Here is a 19,246-nt window from a genome sequence, read left to right on the forward strand (position 1 = left end):
AAAATTGACCTTAAATCTGTATCAATAAGCAAAGATCCCTATAAATACAAAATACTAATCCCTATAGCTTTAAATGTAAACAAACATTTATAAACAATATTTGGGAATTTGGACGTAGTTCTCTCCAAACTGCTTCTGGCTTTTTGTTGGGCAAAGTATTTTGGGGGGTGTTCACAGCAACTTTCCAGGGGGTCTTGGTCCACCAAACCACATTAGCCTGGAAGTAATCCACAGCATCTCATCTTCTGTGGAAACAAAAACTGAACCTCTTTTCCAAAGCAACAAATCCTTACACCCAAATTTTGAAGTCAAGATACCTTTATGTTGGTTTATCTTAGCAGTCTCTAGAATCAAATATCTCTCTGCAGTCAAAAAAATTCAAAGAAAACACAATAATATATATATAATCTAGACTCTCTGTGTATATTCCATCTTTATGAGGTTTATTTTTCATTACTCCTCTACTTTTTCTACAAGTTTACTCTGTCTCTTTAAAGATTTTGTTCTTCTTTTTATAACTCTAACTACTCTTTTTCTTCTCTCTCCCAAGTCTACAAACATTTATCCAACATTACGATCCATTTAGAGGGTTTTTTTTTATCTGATCAGAAATGTCTTTTTTTTTTTTTTTTTTTTTTTTTGCTAAGCAGGCATGGCTAAGGCCAACAAGGCCCTGCCTATTGGCTCTGCTCAACCTAACATGGAGGAAGCATGTTTACTGCCGCTGAGACTGCCTGGTGAGAGCCATCCTCACCACCTCAACCCTGGGAAGCACAGTGCAGCATATAAACCCTTTTTATCTGAGTAAAAGCTAAATCTGTCATGCAGCACAATGTACGGCCTGGAAATATCTCTATGTATGGCAGCGGAAATCCGCCATGCTCTCCTGCCTGTGTCCACGGCTGAGCAGACTCGATCCTGCCACCTGCCCAGGAAGGGAGTAGCTACTTTCCTCCCAACTCCAAGTGGGCACATAAGCATCCAAACCTGAAGTGGGTGGTGAGCATCAACCCCACAAAGGAGCCAGAGCTGTTCCTGTAACTAGCACAAATCAGGAAGCCTCCCCTTAAAGAAACCACACAGTTCTTGCCACTAAAGCTGAGTTTGGAAACCTCTTAAAGGAGCCATGTCTCTGCTTGCTGCCAGTAAACAGAGCAAGAAACTGCGTTAAACTCTGGTGTGTGTGTGTGTGTGTGTGTGTGTAGAATTCCTTTTCAAATCTCTCAGGTTTTTACGTGGATATAGTCGACCATGTCACAGAAGGACATCCCACACCAGTATTTCATTTGAACTATTAAACATTTGTTGCAGGTATCAATTTTCCTTGTTACACAAGGGCTTGCTTTTAGTTTCAAGTTTCACAATTCTAGGGCTCACAACTGGAACCTCAAAAGCTTTTCATGGTATGCTAGTTAGTGTTTTGTTGTTGTTTTTAACTTGACACAAGCTAAGGTTGTTTGAGGAAAGGGAACCTCAATTGACAAAATGGTCATTCGTGGTGGCCCATCAGCATGTTGGTAGGATTTGCTGAAGGAGATGGAAGCAGAAGAATCTCTGTGAGTTCAAGGCCAGCCTGATCTATATAGAAAGCTCCTGAACAGCCAGGAAAACCTCTCTCAACAAACAAATACCTCCATAAGACTGATCTACAGGTAAGCCTGTGAGAGGTTTTCTTTATTAATGATTGATGTGGAAAGGACCAGCACACTGTGGGTGCTACCCCCGACAGGAGGTATACATACCTGGGGTATGTATATAAAGAAGCAGGCTGACAGACAGGAGAAGCAAGTCAATAAGCAGCACTCTATGGCTACTTCCTCAATTCCTGCCTCCAGATTGCTGCCTTGAGTGGCTGTTGTAACCACTGAGTGGTTGCTCAGTGATCAACCTGTGAGTCGTGAGCTGAAATACACCTTTTCTTCTCAAAGTTGTTTTGGTTATAGTGTTGTACCATACCAACAGAAATTCCACTGGAGAGATGTGGTGTTTAAATCAATCCTTACAAGACCCTTTCAAACATGCAGGAATGCGGGAACCTTGTCTTTCATTGCCATCATGTTTAACTACTTTAAGTTCATAATGGACAAGATTACAATTAAAGTCATATTTCATTTCAACAGGAAAACAGTTATCTCCTTTACAACTCTCTGAATGGCAAGGGTATGCTGAAGGCTATCACTAGGCTGAGCTTCCAGGCCATGCAGTTCCAGGACTGCCAGTTCATGCCAGTGGACATGAAGGAAGCACTAGAACAGCGATGGAGGTAACCACACACTCCACGAGCCACAGAGCATTCAGCTCTGAGGGTGCAGCTCAGTGGTAGAGCCCTTACCTAGAAGGGACACCACCCTAGACCTATTTCTAGCAGTTGGGAGTTGGGTCTAAACAGGATTACTTAAGAGCTACTTAACACCTTTTACCAAAAATATACTAATCAACAATGAATGTTTCTGTATACTCCTCATAAAAGCTTACTCATTAGGGCTGGACAGTAATATTACATTTCTCCCAAGCATCTGCGGAGCGGTACTACTGCCTTACCATCTTCAAAGTTAGTTAGGGCATGTGATGATGTTAGCCAGGGGAAAGTAAGAGAAAGTGACAAAAGTGGACAAGTTTAAGTCTACATGTGACTTAAGCTCCTTTTCCTCAGCTTTTTTTCCTGTCATAGTAATCAAAGGTGTCCACAAATGAGGACATAGAGAATGAAGTTCCTAACTGCCCCGTAAGAGACACAAAGCATAGTAACAAACCCTGACAGCTATAGCTTGATAAGCAATTGCCTGTTGATAATACTTCTCCAGGGAATGCCACATGAGCACTCAAGTTGCATGGTATCTGCGATATGCTGACTGTTTGAAGTTCAGTGTGATATTTTGAGAGTTTACTATTTTCAAGTGAATCAAGATGTCACATTTTACCAAGCTACATTTTGGTCTTAAGGGCAGCATAATTTAAGTTCTTAAGTCTTCCAAGCTCAAAAGACACCAAAAGCCATTAGATGACTGTTTCACAAAAGCCTTAAAGTTGCTGTTACAGCTTGTGGAGTTTACCTGCTAAATTAAGAGCTACCTAAGCCTAGGCATTTATCTGCAACTTTAAGAATTCCTACTTGCTGCTCCTCTCCCCTCCCCAGGGAAACTATGGATTTAAAAAAAAAAAAAAACTTTATTTCTGCAATAAAAGCCACGGAGACCATATTTGCATCATAAATATATTTACAACAAACAGACCACAGCCAATATGCTGAAATGATAAGAAATACTTTTTGAACACATTACATTATCTTTTGAGACACCAATATAACATCAAAGATAAAACTAGTAGCTGCTATTTATTTACTCTTTAGATCAAAGATGAAGTTCTGTTGGTAGGCAAAATCTTGCATTTTGAACAAACCACTTTTTGAAAGTTGATGATCACATGATTAAAATTAATATGTTTTAAAATACCATTAATTTCCTCTGTTCATGAAACAAACTGGAGAACAATCATCCAGTGACTCCAGCTAGTCCGTCATACCCATGTTAGAGCTCTAGATCTGCCACTTAACAGCAGTAAGATCTTGAAAACATGACTTCCAACTCTGCACTTCAATTTCTATACAAACAAGGTTAATAATAGCTCACGGAGTTACTTGTAGAATTAAATAGCATGTTAAGTAATTGCATGTAATGCCGGGTATAGAGAAACAAACGCTCCTTTCTTTCCCTTTATTAACAAGCAAGGCAACCAAGAGGAAAGAAACCCCTACAAGACAAGTATCTTTCCCAGACTTTGCTTAAACAAACATGGCCAACTGACTTTCCTTTTTCCCCCACCCCGCCCCCCTGCCAGCTACAGGTGTGATCATATCCACTGCTCTATCTTCATTCCTTCCACATGGGCTCGTAAAACAATCCCTTAAACCCAACTGTCTCTAATCTCTGCCAAAGCATCTTCCCACCTAATCAAGCAATTATAACGGATTATATCATTCTTTGCCTAAAACTCTTCATTAATTTACCTTTTCCCCCTCCTACCTTTACACACCACATTCCACGGGATTACAGGTGTGCACCCAATTTTATGCAGTGTTGCTGAGGATGAAACCCAGAACCCCTGCAAGTGAACTATGGCCTTAGCCTTATAATTTGTCTTTTAAAATTTAAGTAGAGATGGCATAGCAAGACATTTCTAATTACTTCAAATGGTTTTAGTACTTGAGGGAGTGAGTTAGCTAGCTTGTTCAATACAGTCTTGGACATGGATATGGAGCCTGGCTGACCTCAAATTTAACAGCCTCCATCCCTTATAACTCTAGCAGCTAACCTAAACCAACAAAGGTATCTTGACTTCAAAATTGGGGTCTAAGGATATATTGCTTTGAAAAAGAGGTTCAGTTTTTGTTTCCACAGAAGATGAGATGCTGTGAATTGCCTCTAGGCTAATGTGGTTCGACCAAGTAAGACCCCTTGAGAGGTATCCCATGGGAGCAATGGCCCATGTGATCCAACATCCGGAATAGCTTCAAGGCAACTGGCTGAGACAATGCAGCCTCATAGATTACCACAAGATTTAACCATTCTTCTAAATTTTGTCAGGATACCTATAAGATGACCAGCACCCACTAATCAGCAAGTAGTCTAGAGAACTATGCCCAAATTCCCAAAATATTTTTATGAATGGTTGTTTTCATTTAAAAGGGGGCTGATTATTAATGGTTAATGGTCATAGTCAATCTCTTAAAATCCAGAAAGAAAAAGGGGTATATGATACAGAGATGAAAAAAGGTTGATTATTGAGTCCACTTTAATCCAAAAAGACAACTGTTAATCTCAAAATATTTTACATTGGTATGGATTTTGATTTACTAATACAAAATTAAGATTAATTATATTATACTATATGTATATTTCTACTGTTGTTTAAGGTATGTTTATGCAGCTCATTTAAAATGTTACGTACAGTTAAGAAATACAAATTAATAGTCATCTATAACAATCAAACTTATAGTTACAATACTTAGGTTTTTTTAGATGCACAAGGATATAGTCCATATAGGGGCTATAGCTATGATTCAACAATTAAGCCCACTTGTTGCTCTTGCTGAGAACCAGGTTCAGTACTCAAGCACCCACATGCAGCTCACAATTATCTGACTCAAATTCCAGGGATTCTGACTCACTCTTCTGACTTCTGTAGGCACCAGGCACACATAGAATATACATACATATATGCAGGCAAGAAGCACACACACATAAAGTAAAATAAAATAAAATAAATATACTTTTTACTGTTGTTTTGTTTTTCAAGACAGTTTTTCTGTGTTGCCCTGGATGTCCTGGAACTTGACCAGGATGGCCTTGAACTCACAGAGATCTACCTGTCTCAATTCCCCAAGTGCGGCTGGGCCTAAAGGCGGGTGCCATCAAAGCCATTAATAGATATATCTTAAAGAAAAAGAAGAGAATATTCAGAATGCTATCCTTCTTACTGAAAGACAGCTAAACAGTATTTTTTAAATTTATACACTATTCCGTAATCTAGTGACTCCAGAGACATACTCTGAAAACACATAATAACAAACAGTTCTAAATCCGATGATCTCAAGTCTAGAGGGATACACAGCAGAACAGGGAATCTCTAATCCAGTCATCTGAAACTCAAAGCTCCAAACTTTGAAACTATTTGAACATTAACATGCCATCACAAATGGAAAGTTCCACACTCTAACTTACGTGCGTAAGAAACAAAGTGAATTGAGTACTAGATAGACTGGGTCCTATCTCCAAGATATCTCATTATGTGTATGCAAATATTTCTAAAAGGTTTTCAAATGAAAAATATCTGGCCACAAACTCCTCAGATAGGAATATTCAACCTATGCTGGAAAGCAGGGCATGCTAGTAGCCATAAACCACACAGATTGGCACTGACTCCAAACCTCTAGGTTTAACCTTAGTGTGACTAAATGCTCCCTGAGGATGAATCTGTGAGCAAAGGGTGCCGGGGTAGGCAAGAGAGAGGCACACAAGCTTCAGGAGTTTTAGGAAGAAGGAAAGAAACAGTATAGAGAGACAAATTTAATTACAAAAGGGGGAAGAACTATGGAATTGTATGTAACTTAGAGTCACCAAAACAGTGTTAATGCATGGCTGAAGACTGGGCCAGAAAGAGGCTGTTAAAAATACAGATGCCACTGGGTTCAGCTGCATTCGCCTACCCCAGCACATTGGAGGCTATGGCTGGAACATTGTTAGTATGAGGCTAGCTTGGGCTACAGAAGTAATCTGTGTCAATCTGGACTGTATAACCAGTTACTACTTAAAGAAAAGGAGAAGGGTTGAATGCCCAGGAAAGAACAGAGGAATAGAAGATGAGAGCAGAAAAATGAAGAGAAGTTTGAACTTTATATTGTATGCAACATGAAATGCAATGGACACATCAAATGGAGACCAGTTGGAAGCTGAGTGACAGTTTCTTAGAATCATAAATGGAAAGAAAATGGAAGCTATATAAGAGAAAAATAAACATGAGAATTTAGTGACTAGGAGCTGGAGAAATGGCTCTAATGGTAAGAGGTCAGGGTGTGTGCATTATGCCTAATGACATGAATTCAGTCCCTGGGATGGAAGGAAAGAACTGACTTTTGCAAGTTGTCCTCTGACCTTGACACACATACTATGGCATGAGTGCATGCACACCCACATATACATACAAATTAATACACGTATTTTAAAAAAATATATTTTAAGAAGTTATTGACTAATAAATGAGGCCTAAGAGAAACAAGACAGGAATGAAACAAGTACCTAGCTTAGAAACCATCCAGGTACTGATGACAGTAATTAGGAAAAAAAGGCAGAGAGTGATAAAGGTATGATGTCATCAATTGTTCCAACTCCAGTGAGATCAAGATGCCATGCAAAGTCCTGTCCAGATGTGTCTAGATTTCTGGGAAGGCACAGAAAACACTGTGTTAGGTATGGACTAAAGTCTGTGGCAAAACTTCAAAGTTATTGCTGTTGAGTCTTTATCGAGGAACTTCCAATGGAGTCCCACATTCCCACAAGTCACTATTTCTCTGGTGAAGTACCAAATGATCACTAAATAGAATAATGTGATCATTGTGTCGCTTGTTTTTAAAGTATCTTTAGCTGCCCTCTGTAAATTGAATTTCTTGAAATTTCAGTGTAATACACTCAGTCTTTAGAAAGTCATGGTAGCTGATATGCCACGGTACTCGCAAACACACAAAAACTGTGGTTACCTGAATGGAGCTTGACAAGACTAGGCTCAAAAACAGTTATAGACAGGGGAATGAATTCATGAGGCCCCCAATCCAAAGGCACTCATATAGTCTATGGCTGCTGGGAGAAAAGAAGCCATTGCCTTCAGTGATGTAATAACTGGTGAGTTACCCTGGTTAAACCCAGTGGATTGGAAAGCAAAAACAAAGACATGACAATGGGTGGATCAGAGGATGAACTATGGAAGGAGTCGAAAAAGGATAAAAGAGTGAAGTGAATGTGGCTAGAATGTATTATACACATGTATGAAACAGCTAAAGAATAAATAATGACTTTTAAAAGTCATGGTAGTGGGCTTGAGATAAAGATCGGTGGAAGAACAATTGCCCATCATGCCCAAGGCACGTTAGGTTTCAATACCTATAATGGGAAGGAAGGAAGGAAGGAAGGAAGGAAGGAAGGAAGGAAGGAAGGAAGGAAGGAAGGAAAGAAGGGGGAGGGAGAGGAGAAAGAGAGGGAGGGAGCGAGGGAAAGAAAGAAATCATAGTAGATAAAAGAAAATATGTTTCCTATATAAGCTGTAACAAACTACCAAACAATTGGTGGATCCAAACAATATAAATTTGTTCTTAAGTTAATTTCATGTAATTAACATATCAGCAGGCCTAGTTCATTCTAGAAGCTCCAAGATAGTCTTTGATGGAGTTGAAGAATGGTTAGTTATAGTTATAGTTTTCCTTTGTTATGGTAAAAGATAAAATAGATATAAATATTGTAACTGTAATTCTTAATTGATAACTGTTTTATTATATGTAATTTTATTATGTTAAAGTGAAAGCCTTTCCTTTTTGTTTAAACAGAAAAGGGGGAAATGATGTGGGAAGGTGTCAATCTGTTGTTTCATTGGTTAATCAATAAAGAAACTGCTTGGCCTGATAGGTTAGAACATAGGTGGGTGGAGTAAACAGAACAGAATGCTGGGAGGAAGAGGAAGTGAGCTCAGAGACGCCATGCTCCCTTTTCCCAGGCAGACGCGATAGCTCTGCTCTCTGAAGCAGACATGATGGAGCAAGCCGCCAGGTCAGACATGCTGAATATTTCCCGGTAAGCACACCTAGTGGTGCTATGCAGATTATTAGAAATGGGTTAGGCAAAATATGTTGCTTGATAGTTTAAACTCAATGAATTTTTCTGGCTCTGTATCACTCACTACAAGCTTCCATTTTATTAAATGCCAACATTTGCAAACAGGAGCATATACTCTGAAATACTTTCTCTGCTTTCCCAGACTCTGGCATGTGAATTTCACTAGAGTTGAGAAACAACTCATTAAGAATCTGAAGATATAATGACTTCTGAAGTCAATTTAGATCACTTAAGTACATTCAGCTATTCTAAAAATGCAAGAAATAGTATAACTGGCTTTTAAGGTAATTCATCCTAGGGTGTCTGGTCCTAGGCAACATCTTAGTAAACACACTAAACTGTCTCTCCCACTAAATGCAATAATAATAATCATCTGGATGCATACAGCAGGCAGAACAGGAAAAGCCCCAGACCTGGAGCTTCATTTAACCTGCTGTGAAGCTACCTTTCACTCTGCTCCATAGTGCTCCAAACCTGTGCTTAACAAGGCTGAAAACACAAATAAGCACTTCTGTAGAAATTTGCCCCAAGGAACAAAAAGGAAAAGCAATGCTCAGAAACTGTAGAAGCCACCATTTACCTTGCCTTTCTCATACCTGGCACCAATCTTAGATAATCCTGCAACCCCACCAGTGGGGAAACAACAAATATTTGCAAGAGCAAAATATGACAAAAAAATGTTTTTGTTTATTTGTTTCAAGACAGGGTTTCTCTGTGTGGACTTGACATCCTGGAACTCGCTCTGTAGACCTGGCTGGCCTCAAACTCACAGAGATCCGCCTGCCTCTGTCTACTGGGTACTGAAAATAAAGGTGTACACCACTGCCACTAATTAAATTCTTTATCTCCACTCACTGGAGTGATAGTTCTAAAGAGGTGGGCTCGTGTAACACCTGCTCTTTAAGCCTGCCTTTTTTTTTTTTATTCCAGGTTCCTTAACCCTGACTGACTCAGGGGCAACTGGGAAAGTGGACTACAAAGCCAGGCCAATAGAGCCACAAGTTTTAGGATGGACACTAAAAAATGAAGTTCTATGAAACTGGGTTTTCACATATCAAGTAGGCACTTGTACTTTACTTACTTGTGTTGCAGTGCTGCCGGTAAAGGCCAGGGACTCCACATTGCAGACAAATGCTCTACTACTAAGCTTCATGCTAAGTGCTCAGCCCAACAAATGCTCAATAAATGATCAAGAAAGTCTCAGGGGAAATAAGAAGATGGTTTACCGAGAGATGGAAATGATGTAAGTACAGTATTCAGGTATGAAACTCTCAAAGTAAAATTAAAAAGTTGTTTTAAGCAAAATAAAATACAGCATAATTTTTTTAAATAAAATTACAGTAACTCGAAAGAGGAAGAGAAACAACTCCTAGCTCTTTTTGAGTTCAGTAGCATCTTGATATAAATCTAACCAAAAGGAGTCAAAGAAAGGAAATTAGCTCTGGGTAGATGGCTCAGAAGGAGTTTCAGAGTCACATAGCTCCATGAGGTTGGGCAAAATACCATGATTGTCGAGTATTTGGCAGAACTATCCATTCACGGCACTCCAGGAAGCAAAGAAAGAGGCAGAACAGAAGGGACTAGGTGAGGTACAGACCCAAGGACATACCCCCAAAGACTTCCTTCCCGTAAAGACCACACCTCCTTCTTTATACCACCTTCTAATCACATGTTAATATATGAATCCATCTAAGGATTGATCCAGCCATCATTCCAGAATCCGTATGTTCTATCATCCAAGACCACCACCATCATAGACATATTCAAAAGTGTGCTTCACCAATTACCTAGGCACTCTTAATACAACCGTGCTGCTCATCAAAATTAAACACTACGGCATCCTAAGGAGTACAAAGAAGCAGAAAGCGTCAAGAAATCTGGCCATCTTAATAGAATAAACAAGCTGAAGATGCTAAGCATAAGCCTAGTTATGGGAAGGGCTGATGAGTACACAGGGGAAAGACTTACTCCAAGAACACAAAGAGAACTAGCACTTACCAATGAGCAGAAAAGAACAGAGTGTAGTGCTGGGTTGAATAGGAAAGGTCTCCCTCCCACACCCATCATGTCTTAAGGGCTTGGTTTCCAGCTAATGGCCCTATTTTGGAAAGTGCTAGTAACTTGGGAGGTAGGGTGTATCTGGAAGAGGCAGATGTCCTCAGGGACTGGATCTAGCTAGGGCCCCTTGCAGTCTGTGAGTCCTGCCTGCCATGAGGTAAGCAGCAGTGCTAGGCCGCACCCTTTTGCTGCTATGTGCTCCGCTAATCACAGGTCCATGGGAATAGAGGCAACACATCTGAAACATTGGCCATGATACCTCCCTCCACCTTGGTATTTCTAGAGCACATCTTGTCACAGTGAAGAAAACTGTTTTCTAGAGCCACCAGAAACTCAGACCACTAGCAGAAGCTCCAGAGATTCCTACACTAAAGAAAGGTTAGGGGCTGACAGCCCTAGAAGAATTTTCTTCCAACTCAAGTATGACAAGACTCTATGAACTATATTTCAAAAGTTAACCTATGAAGGGAGAAGCCACCCTTTCGATTAAAAGCTAACACTTATCACTACCCAGAAGTAATTACTACAAAGTACTTTAAGTTTCATATTTTAAAGTTTAATAAATGCAAGATATTAATCAATGCTGTATAATGAGGTATATTTTATTTCTCAAAAACATGTATAATAAGAATATTAAAATAAATTTCAAACTATTAAAATTACAATAAAGAAATCCCTTGAAAAAAAAGTGCTCTTTCCATTCAAAGAGTAGTGGTCCTCAAAAGACTCACAACATCTGTCTTCACTTTAAAGCTCATCAGGACAGAGTGACAGTTTTAGGAGAAGCACATGGCTCGCTGAACAGTCATCTAGAACGAGATCTTTTGTCAAGTAAGGGCCTTTTACTTATATGAAGTGGCCAAATAAAGGAAAGAACATATTTTTGAGCCCTAGAAAACACAAAGAAATAATTTTTCACCTGGTTTTGTTTAAGGACACAGCAAAACACACTACAAAAGCAATAAGATCTGCACTCCCTTCTAAAAGCTCACTGAAACAAAAGAACTCTAGAAAAGCAAGGAACGTTCTTAAAAACTAGCCCGGCCAAAGCCCATCTCCCTAAAAAGCACATGCGCATTATAAAGGATAAGACACTTTCTTAAAACTCTAAAGGGCAGAGTTCAACAGCTGTGCTATATTAAACCTGAGCCCTTCCAAAATGAAGAACAAGCGTCTCTAGAGAGGAGCAGCAATGCCTGCTTTCTCCAAAACTACCAAAACGCCTCTCTGCCTCTAACACCCCCTCAACACTCACCCCCCAAAGCCTCTGATTAGTATATAAGTGAAAACTGAAAAAACTGAAGATTTCTTGTTTCTGGAAATCTCCGTTATTCCTCTCCCAAAGTCATATTTTTGAAGTCTTTGAAGATAAAACATTAAAACTACTTAGAGAGAGAAAAGAAAGAAAGAAAGAAAAAAAGGCAGGAGTTTCCTATCAGAACTGCAGAGCTAAAAGCCTAAGCCTAACTCACTGAAGCACTAAACTGTGGCCAAAGAAGACCAACACCTCAGATGCAAGTAACAGGTGAGCTGATTTGAGCAGCTGACATTGAAAGAACAAAATATTAAACTGGAGGATGATCCTATTTTTTTAATGTAAGTCTGGTGAATTCAGGCGAGAAAAGATTATACTAGTTAACTAATTCTAAAAAATGTAAGGCTGCATTTTCCTATCAAAATACTCAACGGACAGAAACATGAAGGTGTAATGGAAACTTTGGTCCAGACATGAATCCTTTCTGGGAAACAAACCGGAACTGGATCTCTAGATTATCATGGTGGAATGGGTTATATTTATTCTCCAATTCCAGTCACCCTCTGGATGTTCTCTGAGTCTCAGCTGCTGAGGGAGGAACACTGCTAAAGTAGTTTTGGAGGTAAGGACTATAAAGAGAAAGCTATTTTCTCCTAATCAAACAGTGGGCTCTGCCTATATTCTGATCTGCTTCAAGATCAAAACTTTACATACCATTGTCTCCTCCTTTAAGAGTTAAAACCAGAAGCTAGAACTATGTCTCAGATGTTAAGAACACTGGCTGCTTCTTCCAGGACATGTTTCACATCCCAGTATCAACACAGTAGCTCACAGCCATCTATAACACCAAATCCATTGGACCCAAGGCTCTCTCTTCTGACCTCCTCAGACACCAGGTGAGTACATGGTACACAGACATACATACATACAGGCAAAACACACATACACATAAGTAAAAATAAATAATTTTTTTAAGTTAGTACAGTTTAGCTAGTCAATTATATGTGACCAAGAGAGCACCTCTCAGGAAAGTTGGTTCACATAATTATTCCCTGAAGGAGAGAGACACCATATTTACCTTGCCCAGAAGCCCGGCCCTTGGTGTAGCTACCTACAGTGCTTCAGAACATCAGCAGCACCTCCACACCGCTGACATCTGGTTTGTCTGCTGTCCCTTCTCCTCTTTTCCTTTCAGATACTGACCAAAGCCTGGGCGTGTGTTCCTGATGCTCTGGGAAGTCCTATTCTTTCTCTCAAGATACCCTACCTTCTTCACCATGCGGCTGCTTTCTCTCTCCTATTTTCCTGCTCCAAAGAGCTGTTTGCCTGTCTGTTGTTTTTCTCTTAACTGTTAATAAAAACTGTCCTCGAGCTTCTCTCCAAGTCCATTTTTAAAGTCGTCTATTAATGAGACTAAAATTCCCCAAATACCATAGTTTTCCAGGTAACAAAACTACTAAGGAGAATGCAGGAAGAATTAGAAAAACAAAACAAAAAGAGAAAACAGACTCAAGAGCTACAGAAGCATAGCTGGTATACTCAATAGTTTTAAAAAGTAGAATACAGGGGGCTGGAGAGATGGCTCAGAGGTTAAGAGCATTGCCTGCTCTTCCAAAGGTCCTGAGTTCAATTCCCAGCAACCACATGGTGGCTCACAACCATCTGTAATGGGGTCTGGTGCCCTCTTCTGGCCTGCAGACATACACAGACAGAATATTGTATACATAATAAATAAATATAAATAAATAAATATTAAAAAAAAGTAGAATACAGTTTTTCCAAGGACCACTGAAGTTCTCAAGAAAAAAAATATGTTTGTGATTCCACATTTAATACATGCATTATACATATTTTGCTTAAGAGTATAAAAAAGGGCAGGGCATGGTGGCACTCACCGTACTCTCAGCACCTGAGAGGGAGGCTAAGGGATCAAGAGTTCAAGGTCATCCCAGCTACTTGGTGAGTCTCCTGCTAACCTGGCCAAATGATACTGTCTCAAAGCAACAGTTAAAAAGTAAAATGAAATCACCTATAAAAATCTCTTATACTAAATTCAGGAAGAAAATTACTTTTTTTTCAGAGCCCAACATTCATCCCTGCCCCTGTAGAGATGTGACGGTGAAGTAAGATAAGAGCATCAGTAGATAGTTTTTCTTTCCTTTTTCTTTTTTTGTAGTAGATAGTTTTTCAAAGAACACTCTTTGCTAAAAGAAAAAAAAAGACACTGAAATTTTAATTTACTGTTATCAGAAATAATACTCATTACAAAAGTCAACATATTGATGAATAAATCAAACTTTTTTATACCAAAGATAACTTAAGTCATTTCTCTTTTGTACCTGTCTACTCTGCTACAAAACAAGAACATCCATTCATGGGGCTGCTGAGAAAATACAAGACACCAGGTAGGGGACATCCTCGGCACACTGGCTGGATCACTAAGTTACAAAAGCTAGTTCTGCAGAGTTTATGCTCAGAACCAATACTACACACATTAGATAGAGGAATGACAAGTTGCAGAAGCTTCTTCATTCGAACATTCTGTGAGGTGTATGAATTCTATACCCACCCCATCTCCAAACCTAGTCTAGCAGGTGTTACTCAGGAAGCAAGGGGCTCCATCTTTTCCCATTATGCCTCACTGAAATCTTCATGGGAAATCAATTATTCTCATTCAAAGAAGTCCTCATGTTCTAGTAAGTACCTTTCACAAATCACTCATTTCCACTTCCCATTTGTAAATTTCTGAATGAAAAAGGAGTGAGGATATTTGTCATAATGTGCTAGGTATAAATCCATTCATAAAACAATTTTAATATGGAAATTAACAGAGTTCAAGGCGAATATCCTAAATTCAGACCACTGCAAATAATTATAAAAAAATATATATTGTAGATATTTTTAATTCACATTTATGTAGGCTAGTACCTACCTGGCTTTCACTTAAATGTCTCTTTGATTGTTTTGTTGTTGTTGTTTGTGTTCTCTGGCTTTTGAGACAGGGTCTCTCTACATGACCCCAGCTGTCCTGAAACTCACTCTGTCAACCAGAACTCACAAAGATCCACCTGCCTCTGCCTCCCAAGTGCTGGGATTGAAGGCGTGCGCCACCACTGCCCAGCACTGATGTTTCTCTTAAGACCTGCTTTCCCACATGAATATATACACACACACAAAATAAATAAATATAAGCAAAAATATTTAATCAGGTAGAATCCAACCTATTGATCTTAAATGTTTGTTTACAAATTTAGACTTTCCTTTCCATCACAGGAGGTCTGTGCAACCTCAAATTTCCAGTCGGAAAGGAGGCCACAAAATAAAGGCAGAGTTTGGGAGCACAAAACAGATTTCACAAAGTCTGTACACCTAGTCTTCATCATAGAGACTAACATGCTGTGGAGACCTGCTATCCTCAGAGCTTTGTTTTAGATAAACACAAACTCTAATCCAAATCTGAGGAGAGAAATGAGAGCAGGTGATAGAAACATACGCGATCATGTTAAAATGAACAAAAACCTACCGATACGGCAATTATCTTAAGTCCCAAGTGTCACTGCTTTGAAAGAGAAAACCAGCGTATCTATTAATAGATGCATACACCTTAAGTAGGTAGAATTTGTGCTGGAAACCCTTTAGGCTACTTATGGATGGTAAGGGTAAGAACAGGTGACAAAGGATGTTCAGTCAAGGAAGCTCATTCTAGAACACAAGCCATTGAGAAGCTGCCAACACCAGTGCTGCTCAGCTTTCGCTCCTGTCTGAATACATGCCTGTGGTCTGACTTTCTCTACGTGACTGGCTGATATTTTCTTTACACTGACTTTATAACTGAATCCAAACGGTAATGTAATAGGGAAGCCCTACTCCTCTCTCAGCACTTGCCTTACTGATTCCACTCTCCCTTATTTCACGCAAGACACCTGCAGGATCATGTCACTGCAATTTCTTTATGGATTACCAAAAAGGAAATTTACATTTAAATTTCCCAGGTGGATTGGAACCTTCTTCTCAACCTTTTCAAAGCCTTATTCTCAACACATATTGTAAGAAGTTTCCATGTAAACAAGGAAGGGAACCATAATTGTCAAGTAAGATGCATATCATAAAACAATGTAAATAAAATAAAAATAGTGTGAAGCCAAAATTATTTTCCCTGGGTTTTAAATTTCTTTGAAATAAGAAACAAAGGTTGTCTTATTTATATAAGCTATTTTCAAATCCCTAATAACATATTCACAAGCAGAAACTGTTAAATTTAGATGTGTGGTAGTAGCTATCAGTTTGTAAAATCCAGTATTGTCTTAATTTAAACTAGCATAATTGCTGAGAAATATACTAATGATCCCTTATATTTGTGTCTAGCTCCAGTCCGATATCGAATATGTTAGTATTAGGGTCTGTAAATAACACCTATAACATTTAAGAAGAACAGAACTAAACTAGATCACCACCATGGTAGCCTTAACCACGGGAGTATTTTATCTTTGAGAACTACTTGGTATTTCTTAAGTTCCTCATAAGTAAAATACTTAACTACAAATGTGCCTTTTACTTTCCACCAGTATAACAGCATTTATTTTCCAGTGACTGCTGATTATATATGCACTGCTCTGTTTTCACCTACAGAACAACCTCCCTTTCCCTGCTTTTGCAACTCTGGGGTGCTGGGATTACAGTTTATGTGCCCAAGAAGGGGTTTATTCGATGCTGCAGACTGAACCCAGTACCTCATGAATGCCAGGCCCTCTACCAACTCACCTACATCCTCAGTCCCCGAAACCGCAAATCCCCTGACCTTACTAAGGGCAACCTCTTCTTTCCCACAAAACCACTACTTAAAACTGTAATAAAATGTACCTTCAGAAGTTCTAATCAGTTCCTTTTGTATTAGTTTAACACTAAATTAACAAGCACTTTGATAGGCCCTGTTTTCCTTTTTAAAAAAAATAATTTAATGGCTTGGTTTTGTTTGAGACAGGGTCTCTACGTAGCCTTGGCTATCCTGGAACTCTCTCTCTCTGTAGACTAGGCTGGCCTGGCACTCGCAAAGATCCAACTGCCTCTGCCCCTCCACAGTGCTGGCATTAAAGGCCTGTGCCACTGCGCCTGACTTTTCTTTTTTTCTAAAAAACGACCACATGCTTCCCAGCCCTGACAGTCTTCCATCTTCAATGGGAACAGTTAGGGTAGTCTCCATAGCATGCAGCTGACAATACATGGCCATACAGGAGCAAACAGTGAGAGAAGAGATAAAACGTGCTATCTCGTAGATTAAAACGCTAATATGTGTATACACCTGCTATTAATAAATTCAGGCAAACAGAGAAATACGTAACATAAAGTAATGCTTCGGGAGCGGGGGAGGGGTGCCATCACAAAATAACCACAATCCCTCAACTACTATACCGGGTCAGTAAACACGTAGATGAGAAAACTTAACGACACTACCATCAACCTTTTTTAAATCATCTTGCTGGCAGGCTGATCTGATTTCCAGGCCAGCTGGGGCTACACAGTGTGATCCTGTCTCAAAAAAACAAAATAAATACAAATAAAAACCACCTTGCTGGCTGAGGGCGTAGCTCCGCGGTGGAGCTCAAACCTGGAACTCACAGCCGGGGTTCCAGTCCTCCCCAAGATGGAAAATAGGTACGCTATCACCTTCCAATAAATATTATTATTACCCCTGAAGTCCTAAGAAGTTTCCCTCGTTTGCAGAATGGTGAATAAAACAACCTTTCTGTTTGGAAGCTCAAGAGATACTAGCTACAGCCTGGGAAGGGGAGCAGGGTTTTAACCTTCCAGCCAGGGCAAACAGGTGACAACGGAAGGGATGCAGGACGTTGGGAGAGAAGTGGGCCAGACTCCTCCCCTTCTCGGGAACCAAGATCCTGTTCACAGCTCCTCCGCACAGACCCTCTCCCGGGGCTGCAGAACCAGAGCTCCCGAGAACTCGAGGCCCCGCGGGCGCCTGGCGGGAGCCCCGAGTTCGTCCCCGCACCCCAAGGAAGGGTCAGCCGAGGATGCGCTCCCCCAGGCCGCCTCTGAGGCCCGGCCGGCCCGGCTTCCGCCAAAACGCAGCGACCTGAGAATCCTGAATAGAGAGCCTGACGAGGCTGATAATTATGTTACCTGGATGGAACTCTAGAGACGGAAACGGCAGCTGAAGCAGCAGTCCTTCTCCCCAACAACGCCTGTCTCAGCGCCACTGACATTGAGACCGCCGCCATCTTCCTGCGGGCAAACGCCAGGATGGGAGGACGGATCCCCGCTAGGGACTCACTTCCTTCGTTCTCAAGGCCGTGCGGCCGCAGTGAAACAAAATCATTTAGTGTTTGTTTTCCTTTTGATGTTGGGATTTAGAAAAGAGTTAAAAGGTCTGATTGGAAGAATTGAAGAGGAAAAAGGATGAAAGAAAAAAATTAAAAGGTTCAGTGAGTGTAAATGTTACCTCTATAAAAAGTAATCCTTGTTAGCACGGTTGATTATTTAGACTGAGGCTGAGAAGCCCGAAAGAAAATGCTTCAAAAATGTAAACACCTGTAACTCATAATTTTTCAAAGAACTCAGAATATCTGAGTCTGAGCCCACTGGAAGAGCCGGAGGGCTCCTCGAGTCTTTGAGAAACTAAAGTAGTACTTTCCCAAAGTGTCGCCAGATTCTGTTTGCAAGCCTTCAGAACAGGCTGCGCTCAGTTTGATGGTCTGTAGTTACAATAATCATATTTTCCACACTAAAAATATGGCCTCGCCAAAGATAGAAGAAGAAGAAGAAGAAGAAGAAGAAGAAGAAGAAGAAGAAGAAGAAGAAGAAGAAGAAGAAGAAGAAGAAGAAGAAGAAGAAGAAACAACAACAACAACATATGGATTTATATGAAATCTGGCTCAGTTGGTAGAGTGCTTGCCTGGCATGGAGGTAGCCCAGAGCCTGGTGGTGCAGTCCTAAAAGCTTTTGATCTCTAGTAAACCTTTGGTTTGAGGTTGAAGGAAGAGGGTCTGTATGGAAGGTTGTCACTGGAGCTATGACGCACAAACCTCAGTCAGGAAAAGGGACGAAGCCATTCTGTTTACTCTCCCCATTTCCGTCATCCCTCCACTTGTCATTCATCCCATCCAATCCCCACTGAAAGGAACAATAACCCAAGATCCTAGACAATAACCAGATTTAACTGTCATGAGTCCTATCTAACCTTATCTGGCTCCTCAGTTCTTCAGCATCCTTTTCTTTCTTCCAAGGCTGGTGGTCCAATCCAGGGTGAGTGTGCAGTTTATCACTGAGCTTGTAAGAGACAGCATCTCTCACCCTGTTGTCCGGGTTAGCCATCAGCCTATAGTCTTCCTCCTTTGGCCTCCCAAGTGCTAGCACAGCTGTTCATCCACTAATGTTTTCAACATCATTTATCAGGTGATACTCCAACATTGATGAGAGTCACTGATTTTGTAAGAGCTTAGCAGAATGCCTGGAAAAAAAATGTTTTTCTAATGATCTAGCCTTCACTCAGATATTTATAATATTTGGGGTATTTTTTTAATGTATGTATTGGTATGTGTAG

General features: G+C 40.1%; 1 protein-coding gene across 1 annotated transcript in view; it reads right to left on the reverse strand.

Moving 5' to 3' along the window:
- The window catches only part of Ndufs4 (NADH:ubiquinone oxidoreductase subunit S4), a 110,301-nt gene extending 92,337 nt beyond the window's left edge, over positions 1-17,964 (reverse strand). The window contains exon 1 of the mRNA XM_005356818.3: positions 17,827-17,964. Within this exon, the coding sequence (XP_005356875.1) occupies positions 17,827-17,924 (98 nt within the window). The 5' untranslated portion in view covers positions 17,925-17,964. The remainder of the gene's footprint in view (positions 1-17,826) is intronic.
- Positions 17,965-19,246: the final 1,282 nt, after the last annotated feature.

This window comes from Microtus ochrogaster, chromosome 19 (genome assembly GCF_000317375.1).
Source record: "Microtus ochrogaster isolate Prairie Vole_2 chromosome 19, MicOch1.0, whole genome shotgun sequence".
In the NCBI taxonomy this organism is placed as follows: Eukaryota; Metazoa; Chordata; class Mammalia; order Rodentia; family Cricetidae; genus Microtus; species Microtus ochrogaster.